The sequence below is a fragment of the Metopolophium dirhodum genome, chromosome 4, assembly GCF_019925205.1.
Source record: "Metopolophium dirhodum isolate CAU chromosome 4, ASM1992520v1, whole genome shotgun sequence".
In the NCBI taxonomy this organism is placed as follows: Eukaryota; Metazoa; Arthropoda; class Insecta; order Hemiptera; family Aphididae; genus Metopolophium; species Metopolophium dirhodum.
Window position 1 is genome coordinate 9,441,084 of NC_083563.1, and position 12,380 is coordinate 9,453,463.

The following is a 12,380-nucleotide window of genomic DNA, read 5'->3' on the forward strand; positions in this document are numbered from 1 at the left end:
TGGCGCGGCAAATCTAATAACACGAGAGAAATAGGCGGATAGTGATTATATTATTCGTATACAAAATTTAAAAAGTCACAGGTGTTACCATCTCATTTTGATCATATCGTCACGGGTTAATTGAATATGTTGTGATATTTTTATATTAAATTTGAAAGCAATAATATTTAATAATAGTAAAAATAGGAATTTTTTAACTAAGCCTCGACACTTGTTTGACAGCTTATTAGTCTTATTTTTAATTTTTACGCTCGTTGACGGAAAAACCACTGAGCAAATGTAAAACTTCCTCTCTTATAAAACGTAGGTAACACCTAGATAAAATTGTTGACATATTTTTGATTAGATTACCTACATATCACTCCTACCCCTTCCGCATAAATGTATTCGATAAGCAAATTTTTAAATGAAAAAAAGCCAATGATACAAATATGCAGGAAAATCCTTACAAGCTAATCTGTTCTGTTCGTTAAATTTTTAAGGAAATAATTTTTTTCTCCCAAAATCACAAACACTGAGCAAAAATATATACTTGTAACAAAACCCACACAAACCTCGTGAATTGTTGTGGTATTATACATACGGTTACCTATATACTTCCTCTACATTTCATACAAATATAAGAGAACGCAAAAAATAAATAAAATACTAAATATTTTAGGATTCCAGCGATGAATGTATTTATTTTAAAATGATTTATATTTAATTGTGTGTATATACATTATTGTATTATAATATGTGTAGAAGAAAAATGCTTTGATTTTCAACGCATCAATATCTTTTTTGATGGGAAAAAGAATCTAGTTGGTACTTTCGGGAGGTAAAAATCAGAAATGTCCAGAACTATTGATAATAAGACCAATGTTAGATAAACTAGAAAAAAACTGGAATTTTTACAATTTTACATTTTTACGCATAACTAGTTTCGACTAAACCTATTTTCATATTTTTTTTATTTTTGTGGTAGGTAATTCAAAAACGAATAACCATAGACACTTTTAATTTCCACATAATGTTTAAATTAGCATTTTTTATACCTACATGGTATAATTTTCAAAATATTTTGACTCTATAAAATGTTAATATATTTTCAAATAATTTTTTTTCAATAAATATCGAAAAGAAAAATTTCACTCTGGTCAAAAAGCTTGCAAATATAATAGAAGGTTCATCATAAGTTTTTATTATAGCCATTTAAAAATATTAAAGATATTTAGGCACAGTTTTTTTTCTAAAAATTTGATGTTAAAATGTTGATAAAATTCATCAAAACCACGGAAATTTGCAAATTATTTTGTAGCTAGAAATTTAAAAAGAGTTCACATTTTATAGGGAAGGCTTGACAAATGAATACAAAGTTTCTAAAAAATATTTAATACTGTAACTAAAAAATGTATAAGTAAAATTTTTTTACGGACACATTTTTAAGTTAAATAATTTAGACGAAATTATTATGAATAACGATTTCAATTAATTGGTTGTGATTCAAAAACTTTATTCGTGGCCGCGGGGACTTAGCTTTCACTTACATTTTATACTATATAATAGACACAATGATATTTTCAAAACATTTAGATTAATCATTAATTTGAAGCAATTGCCTATTCATTATACCCCGAATCTCTATATTATTCCCATCGTTTTACGGTAACTACTATACTACAGTACTACGGTATACAGATTAGACTATACGGTAACATAAATTGTGTTTCGTATGACTATTATCATTATTATTATTATTATTATTATTATTATTATTATTATTATTATTATTATTATTATTATTATTTTATTTTTATTATTATTATTATTATTATTATTATTATTATAACGTGCGTTCGCTACAGGGGCATGCAGAAAGCGGCCGGCAAAGTGGACTGGAACGACGTGGGCGTCTGCCGGACGTTGCGCAAAACCTACGGACTGGACTCGCGTCAAGCGCGCATTTGCAAGTCTTGGCGTCCAGTCATGCAGCACGTTTCCCGGGCCGCCGCGTTGGCCGTGGTCGCTTGCCAGTCGGTCTTGCAAAACAGACGGTGGAACTGTTCGTCGGTGCGGTCCGCGCCGGGACTCACGCCGGAGCTGGTCAAAGGTTGACAAACTAGTTTATTTGTTATTTTTTTCCAACAGTTTTTTTTTTCTCTTTTTATTTTAAACGTTCCCGGCGTATTCCCCGACACATTATTATCATAATAGCTTGAAACACCATGCGACGTGTACAGGGTGTAACATGAAGTCAGAAACGACTTGCAAATAATGTTATTGCGATCGTAACTATAACCATGTTATTATCGTGTAATAACTTTTGTTCTATAATCATTATTATCTAAAGCACGTTTTATTTCAGTTTAACTATTGTGTACGTAGTAAAAAATATATTTAACAAATAATTATTAGACTCAATAGTTATTACCTATATAATATACACCGTAACACTGAATACGCTTATTATAATATAATTTTACATTTGTTATTTTTTTTACATCCTGTATAATATATTATATAGGCATTCACTCCGTGTCCGAATATAATACATATCGTTACCTTAACAGCAACAACACTTATCTCCAAAAGTACAATTTTACAGGAAGACCAAAAAACTGTTTAATTTTGAAAGTTTAAAAATGTTAGCAACTTTTGATTCTGAATTAAGTTTTTAAGTTATACTTACACATTTATACATAACAAACACTAATTTATTATTGTTATTAGATTATTTAGTGTAGATACGAGTTATTAACAACTTATTTTCAGTTACGTGTAGTTGTTACTAGTAGATACATGTTATTGATTCATACATTTGAGGGTATAACAGCACGTAACTGAATTGTATTAATCATTTAAATTAATAATAAATTACCTTTTTTTGTTGAATAAAACTTATTAAATTTGATTTTCAAGTTAAATATTTCATCAAATATAGCACATTTATATAAGAGCAATAAGTTCTAATCATTTCAATTAGTGGGTGGATATTTAACAATTTAAATAATAACAGTATGATATAAAAACATTATTTTTTTATTTTATCAGTTTTTTGTTTTTATATTATAATACGATTAAATAACAATTTAATAACCAGTCTTTTGGTTTCATATAAAATAATAATCATATTAAAATAACAATTAACATACTATAAAGTGATAAAAAAAAATATTATAACAATACAAATTGCACTAAATCATTTCATAACCAGTCCTTTGGTTTTATATAAAATAACAATATTAATCTAATTATATAAAAAAAAAAAAAATTAGTATAAGAATACAAATTTCACTAAATAATTTAATAACCAGTCTTTTGGTTTCATATACAATAACAATATTAATATAATTATAAATTGATAAAAATAAGTTAGTATAACAATACAAATTACACTAAACAATTTAATAACCAGTCTTTTGGTTGTACATAAAATAAAAATCATACAAAATAACAATTAATATTAAATAAAATATTAAATTTTACCCTTCTTAGTTTTGAAAGATGAAGCATGCTCTAAACTGTCATAAAATGAATGTGTGTCTGGTGGAAGAAATTGTTTGAGTTTTTGAAGATCTTGATATTTTGATAAAGTGATACTTAATGGTTTTTTATAGAGGTTTTCATATTTTATTTCATTTTGCATTAATACTGGTATTCTCCCAACAGGTATATCGTCATAAGGTTCATCAAATAATAATTTGTACATAATTCTCTTTGTAGTTGGATTATAAAGTAAACATCTAATATCCTTAACTTCAGGATCCCCTTTTGTGCGACCAGGCCTAATAGATGCATAGGTTTGATGTGTTTTAAAATTTAAAAAAAAGTCATAATTTAACAATATAGCTCCTAGTTGTGAAGGAGTTTTTCTTGCTGCTTTGGTTATTCTAATGTAATCTGAAGGCAAGTGTATGTCCTGTCCTTTAAGTTTTCTCTCGATAAGGCTGTGAACACTGTCACACTGCATTTGGGTATGCCCTTTAACAAGATAATTTTGTTGTATCATAATATTATATTATTATTGTTAATTAGCACACTATTTAATAATTTAATTAAAATTTAGATATTGATGTAATATCTTTACATATTGCATATTAATTATTTAAGTATAGAATATTAACTTACTTTTTAAGAAAACAGCATTGATAAAATTCCAATAGAAATACCACTTAACTGTCACTATTTGTAAATTTCTAAATCTGTAACAACACGTATGTGAAAACACAAACAAAATGTCAGTTATTAACGTAGATCTTCCTTTAGAAGTTATGTTTGATTGATTTTATAGTAAATAAATGATCATTTATGACTTTAAAATAACTTAAATAATAATTACCTGGTATTTAAGTAGACGGCAACAGTCAAACGTTCGTAACACAAAACACTACGGTAAATCTTGTACATACGTGTTGTCACATATCAAATTCAGATACGTGTTGTCACTATAATCTATTTTTTGAGATTATCAGTTTGTTTACGGAAAATATAGTCAATGAAACATGTGCGCAAAGAGATTCTAAATATTTTGATAACATAAAAAAAAAATCGAAAATTTGCAGATACGTGTTGTTGCTGTTAGGGTAACGATATAATAATATATATATAAATATTTTAATTATATGCGTGCGGCATATGTATATAGGCGCGTTTTAACATCGCATTTTATTTCTGATTCAAAACGCATACATCTTTTTCACGGACAAACGTGACAAGTTGTATACAAGTCGACGACAGTCGTCATATCCTAAAGGTGCATACCGCGCGGGATTAATAGGTTATATATATATTATATACTCGTTTGAAGTATGAACTCTCTCTCTCTCTTTCTCTTTCTCTATATATATGTATATATATATATATATATTATATAATATACATGTTATAATATAGATATTATCTACAGTGTATTTATTACAAACGGCACACTAGTGGAGGCGTAATTATATCATGATATATGGTGGACGATGAAGGGGACTCGATTCAACCCCCTCCCTTATTTACAACTTCCCCAATAGACATTTGAAACCTATTGTGTATTTGTGTATTATATATAATATAATTATTATATAATTCAACAATAGACGACATGGAACCAAACAAGGGATGTCGTATGCTTGCTCGGCTCGGGAAATGGACCGGCTCGGCTTTGCTATATTAGAAGATTATCCATCACCCCTTCCCCATTAGATATTCCTAAATTCACCCCTGCAGTCTGCACACGGGAATCGTTATAATAATCAGAATTGTATGCATACCTACCCTAACTCACAGAAGACAATATTAACATTTAGGTAGGTATATTATCAAGATTCCTATACGAAATTGTTTAATATTCCAAAGTATTTTTGAAAATAATAAAATACTATATTAGTGTTATCAAATGAGCCATCATTATTATATTATTATAATATAACAAATCTTGTAGCAGCGAAAAATTATGAGTTAAAATAATATTATTTTATTCGATTCCTTATCGTATTAAGAATCAGTGCCAGATCTGTGGGACGGTCGGAGGGGTACAGTTCTTATAGATTCTAATCGAGGAAACGATTAAGCCCCTATAATTATGGGGTAAACTCTTTCAGCCGGTAAATAGGTAGGTACCCTATAGTAGTTATGCCCTGCGGCCTGCACCATAATATATACTTAAGTATACGAGTTACGGCAAACGTCTCACAAATGATTATTTTTTATTTTATAACACGAGACAACAATATAATATTACATGCCTAATACAGTTTAATACCATAGTCTGATCTGTTTTCTCCCAAAATCGACCTTTTGATTTTCGCCCAAATGACCTCTTTTACCTAAACTCAACAAAAAAAAAAGTAATATTTTTCATCGTAAGCGAAAAAAACATTTTAGTTACCACTGTACTTTTTTTTTAAAAATTTTTTACACATAAGTAGGTATATGTTGACATTAACTTTTATCAATTAAAAGCTTAAATAACATTTTCAATAAAAAAAAAACAGTGGTGACCAAAATGTTTTTTTTTTTGTTTACGGTGAAATTTATAATATTATATTATATTATAACAATTTTGGGCGAAAACCAAAAGGTCGAATTCGGACGAAAACATATACACCCGGTGTCGGCACATAATAAATTATAATCTAATACACTGCTGCAGGCACGAAAGAACAGTCGTTCGCGTACGCGCTCAGCTCGGCCGCGCTGACGTACACCATGACCAGGGACTGCGCGTCCGGAATGTTGCCGAGCTGCGGGTGCGGCACCCACCCGGAAGACACGGACGGCACGTTTAAGTGGAGCGGGTGCGACGACAACGTCCGATGGGGCGCCAAGTTCGCCAGACAGTTCGTGAAGAACGAAAACCCTTTGGCGTCGGGCGAATACAATGGTGACGGCGACGAAGACTTGTCGGCTAACGCCAACGAAGATGCGGTACGGCGTGAACAGAGAGCTATGTCTATAGTCGACGAACACAATTACAAAATAGGCCGAAAAGTAAGACACTAAATACTTTGGTACATTGTACACGAAACCTTATACCTATAACAGGTGACTAGGTACCCAAATACCTAGGTGGTGGCGCCAGGCGTGAATCCAGACAATGTTAACAAGAGGTGCTCAAAAAGGCTATAACTTTCTATTTTAGATTATGTAATTTATAATACAAATTATTGGTGGTTAAGACGACAGGAGATGCCAAAGGTTAGGTTAAAGCAAAAGCCCCCCTGAGTAACGTCAATTTATTTGTAAACCGTTGGGGTAATAAAAATGTCTAGTCTCACCAAACCCACCTCAAAAGTAGGTAGCTATGTCACCATGACGCCATATATATAATATAGTACATGATAATTGTATTATACATAATACATGCGTAATATACTAATATTATGTATGGGTACATATTACATTGGAAACATATTTTTCTACTGACATTATAGAAAATTAAAATCCCGATGTGACACCTACACGGCTCCACGGAAGTACGGGACACCCACTCAATAAAAATGCTCTGGGACATTTACCCCACTTAGTAGTCGAATCGGCGCCACTGGACCTAAGTATGATATGTTACTACTTATGCCCCGCAGTGGTATCGGAGTATTTAACCACACCACCTATATTCCATATTGCGACCATACACATAATATGTCGGACAAACACCGTCTAATGTTGCCACCCTCATGAGTCATGGCTGTTCTCACTAGTGTAAACTCCCGTTAGTAGATATAACTATATAATTAGTACCTATATCATATTATCTTTATATATATATATATATATATAAGTAATATAACTCTTTTGTACTTTTTTACCTATTTGAACTCCTCATAAACGCCTGGTCCAATATTGATGAAATTGTTTGTGTGTTTGAGTGATCACTGGATGATTTAGACTCACAATTGGACCCTGCAGTAGGTCCAACCCGGAGAGGTGGTCAAACTGGGATTTTGAGATTTACGATGGAAATTTTTGTTTATAAATGGTTGAAATTGGTTACAGGATAAATAATTGGTATAAATTAGTATTTTTTTTTTTTTGTATATAATTGATTGCCATTGGTTACTCGGGCAGATGAGGTAAAAACATCCATCAGGTTGTCACGATTGGTTTCGAATAACGGAATAAAGTCATCAAGTCATGTATATCATGTATATCTTAAAACAAAATGTATGAAAGTTGAATGTATATTTTTAGCTTATATAGGTACACAAAAAATATTTAACCGATTTTGTGAACATTTCAAATTGTTCTTAAATATATCAGGAAAGTTTACAGAGTAGTTTTTACCACGTTCGATTTTTACCAAATGCTATATCCAATCCACCACGAAGCGATGGACACTAACGCAAATTTGACTGTAAACTGAGGTACACCAAAATCAAGATATAATTATATTGAGGGGTATTTTTATAAATGTCTTATGTAGGGGAGGGGCACAAACAAAAAGTTCAAATTATACACAGTTATAAGTTATAACTTATCTCATAATTTAAATCAGTGGTAAGTGGTAATAAATATCAATGATATCGTATCATGATAATATGTCACCTTGCGCCCGTCTGTGAAAAATAAGAGAGGCTAAATATAGGTTATAATGCTCTCAATAATAAAAAAGTATAAAATAAGGTGAATAGGGGGGGGGGCACGGGCCCCATGGGCCACCTCCTTAAATACGCCTCTGCCTATATTTTGTATTCTTTCGTTCCTTCACGGGCAAAGTTAGGTTATCCAACTTGGATGTTGGTTCATCCGAAATTAATAGTCTCAGAAAACTACTGTGTTGTTTTCAATTAAAATTAAATATCAATAGATTACTTCAGTGGTGTGAGGAGGATTGAGTGAAATTGCCCCAAGCAGCACTTTTTTGGGGGACAGCAAATTTTTGAGGGAGCTTTTTTTTTGAAAACAGATTTACAATGGCTTATAGCAAGGCTGGGCATTAACGAGTTATATTATATTAACTGTTTAACTAGTTACTTTTGGCTTTTCATTAACTTAACTGTTAACTTACTAAATTTCTTTTTTAATTAACGTGAAATTAACGAGTTAATTTTCCATTTCAAGAAGTAAGTTAAGTTAATTTATTTTGTTTTGTTTTTAGTTTTATTATATTTCACTATTTCCGTCTATTTCGTTTTCATGTCAAACAATATTGACCGTGAATTATTTAAAGTAAAAAATGTATATCATTCGAATCCAACTAATATGTAAATACTGTATAAACACTATAGTCTATAATTTAGTTTTGGGTTGGAAAAAAATTAAGTACTCTAACGTTGTATAAACAAATTAACTTTTTTTTAACTAAATAAAAAGTTATCAAAAAGTGTGTATTAACTTTAAACTTAACTGAGTTAACTTATAGTTAAATTATCTTTTTGTTATTGATGCATATTAACTTAACTTAACTGAGTTAAAAAAAATCATTAACTTACCCAGCCTTGACTTATAGGCAGTTAGGCGATTCAATGTCAACAAGATGATCAATTAATATTTAAATATAAACAAAGCCATTCTGGGCAATCAATCTCCAAATCTGATAATACGCGGTCGTATTGGTTTGTCGTCGAATACCTAAACCTATTGTTCTGTGCCTAAACTAAACATTTATTGTTGGCTATGATGTTAGTAACATCGTACTGACGTAATTTCAGTACAAGAGGGCCATATATCAAAAATGGTATATTATTGTACACGAGAGCGTTTTTAATACTTAATAATTTACAGACTACGGTAATTTTATTTTGCAAGATATCTTTAACCACATTTAAGTATGACAAATTGTATTCGAAACTTTATTGTAAGTTTGATTATGTACTTTTTAAAAACTTAAACTTACCAGAAATAGTATTTTTGTATAAAAACAATAGATAGGTATTTTAAGATATGGACTTATTTATTGCATTGATAATTTTATTAACTAGGTACCTAACTATTTTATATTGACATACTTTTCTAATAATAAATAACTTGGGTACTGATGACAGTAATATTACTATTGTATTTCATACATAATGTTATTTGATTCTGAGCGATGAAGACAATGATTTTACAATAATGTGTGATGATTTTTTTTTGTGTGTGTGTATACACACGATAAATAGTTTAAATATTGCTTCGATTTTCTATTTCAGTATCTTTCTTTTTTAGTGGGAAAGTGAATCTAGTTGGTAATTATTTAAAGAATATCCCAGTATTTTTCAAAATCGATGAGTAAAACAAAAACAAATTAAGGAAAAACGGTAATTTTTCAGCAAGACACAAGGTTTTGACAAAATTGATTTTGATTGTTTGGTGTAACTTAAAAAAATAACTGTAGATACAAATACACGATGTTTCTTTAAATTAAAAATTATAATAAATTATTATCATTAGACGATTTGGTCGTTTACTATAAATATTTATATTAATTTTAACTAGGTATGATTTTAATGCAATAAGCCATAACACCATATTTCATTATGCGACCATTATCGATGTCTTTTTCAAGAAATATTAATTTTTAATATGTTTACAATTTAATAAATAGATAAAAAATTAATACATTTTAAAATTTGCTTTGATTATTTCGTTATTCGTTGCTACTGAGAGTACCTACGATATTCAACATTCTGGGGCACTAAATAGATTTTTATACAGTATGCTAGGTACTATTACCATATTATAACAAGTGTTGTACATTGTTGTATGGGTAAGAAAAATTGCCACTAAAAAAAAACCAGGGGGAGAGCATTGATACAAATATGTAAAATCCTAAATACGCCACTGGGTTACTTGAAACTTGGAGGGTGTTTACTATTTATACCTTATTTTGTCAACTCCTATAGGTATAGCTAAAGGGTAGCTCACACATGCATTATTTTCAGATTACGAAAAAAGAACATTTTTTTTGTTTATCCAAATCATGGTTTGTAAACCTTTTTACTTACCTTCGTGGGCCATATTTGTTATCAGCTTTTCGTTGAGGGCCGCTTCAAAATTAAAATAAACGTTATTAAAAATACAGTTGTATCATATAATACAACCTAATATATTTATGGATAGCAACAATCATAATATTATTATGAGTTTCACATCGCGAGGTTGTCCATATTATACTATAGATTTGAATAAAATACATTAGAAAAAATAATTTAAAATTTGAGTGCAAAAGGATATAATTATTTAGTTTCTTTAGTGTGATTTTTGAGATTGAATTTTTCCGCTCATTTGTTTATATCCGCTTTCATATTGCGGATGTTGATATTTTTAAAACTGCATTCAAGTTTTCGTCGCTTCATCGTGAATAATATTTATTTTTTTGATATTTAACTATTGAAAATGTCTGCTCATATAAAGATAAGTGTTACCGAAACTTGAAAGCAGTAATTGTTCTTTTAACAAAACTTTTAATACCTATCTATTTCTGAAAGACTAGAATAAAAATATTTTTAGTCCATTAGGTACTTTCTTTAAAAGCAGTTTTAAGAACATCGTTGTAAATATGATAGACATGATTCAATTCAATATATAAAAAAAAAATTTTAAACACCAAGATATATAATTGAAGGGGCCACAGAAAAAAGTTACCTATGCGTGTTTGCCGGCGACGATCAGTGATCTAAATGGTTGCAATTGATTACATATTATATTATTATTAATCTTATTCAGTTCACTTTTATTTTCTGCTAAAGAAAATCCTTGAAAAGTCTGTTTTCACGGGACTGACTATATTTCTACCTATCGATTGTGACGGAGCCTACCATTCAACCACCACTTATTTATAGTGTGCACACAACTCCCCAAGTTTTTGGATTGACAAGAGATCTGCTGCAGCCTGTAACAGATAGAATTACAGATCTAATTTTTATCCCATACGTAAAACGTTAGGCAAATTTATAGTTGAGTAGGTTGAGTCTTGAATCTATGTGCCTACCTAATGTCCTAATAGGTTAGAAGATTCAATGTTCGATAGGTACCTATCTCAATTTATTTTAAAATAGATATGGTATACCAAAATGTATCTATACGATTTTGACTTTTATCATTCTATAGTTTATTCGTTTTATTGTATATTTTCTATCGGATGAAAATTGGTTCAATAAATAAAAACAAAATTTCAAAATATAAGTAGGTATAGTTATAGCTATTTGAATACTACATTGTGAATAGTGATGAAACCATTAACGGTATACGCGTACGCTTACCTATTTAGGTAATAGCTGGTGTATCGACTTTTCGTGAACCTACCTATGTTCCGTATGTTTCTTTGGACGTCGATATTGTCAATACAATGTTTTGAGCGAAATATAATGGCATAGCATTTTGATTTGTGTCCACGCGCGGAGTGGCACGGACCAACCATTTTTGTTAACCAAAATCTATGTTTTAGATGTTGGTAAAATAAGATTGAATGAAAAAAAAGACCGACTGTATCGCATCCTATAGATAAATCAATAAATATTAATTATGCATAATGAACCGTGCGTCGTAGGAACAATACGCATACGCTCACAGCGGACGAGAACCTGCAGAGGAATGCAGGCGCGGCGGTCCGTTTCGCAAGGGGATCATGTTGCTACAACTTTTCTTATTTAATTTTTTTTTTCAGGTGGTCATGTCAAGTGTGAAAACCCATTGCAAGTGTCACGGCATGTCGGGATCGTGTAACGTGAAAACGTGTTGGAGGGGTCTGCCGAACAAATTCATTGGGGTGGGCATCAAGTTGTTGAAACTGTACAATAAAACACCGTTGAAAGTGGAAATGGTTCAAGTCATTCGATTCGGACTTCCAAAACATACAGACAGTTCATTAGTATATATTACCGAATCTTCAGATTATTGTAATTATGACCAGAGAGTGGGCAGTTATGGAACAGTTGGCAGGTGTGAAATGTCATAGATTTATAAGCATTTACTCATATTTAATATGTTAT

The 12,380-nt window shown here is 30.5% G+C and overlaps 1 protein-coding gene across 1 annotated transcript in view; it reads left to right on the forward strand.

Moving 5' to 3' along the window:
- The window catches only part of LOC132943142 (protein Wnt-11b-like), a 28,532-nt gene that overhangs the window by 15,811 nt on the left and 341 nt on the right, over positions 1-12,380 (forward strand). The window contains exons 2-4 of the mRNA XM_061011983.1: positions 1,848-2,092; positions 6,122-6,459; positions 12,056-12,330. Coding sequence (XP_060867966.1) covers positions 1,848-2,092; positions 6,122-6,459; positions 12,056-12,330 — 858 coding nt within the window. The remainder of the gene's footprint in view (positions 1-1,847; positions 2,093-6,121; positions 6,460-12,055; positions 12,331-12,380) is intronic.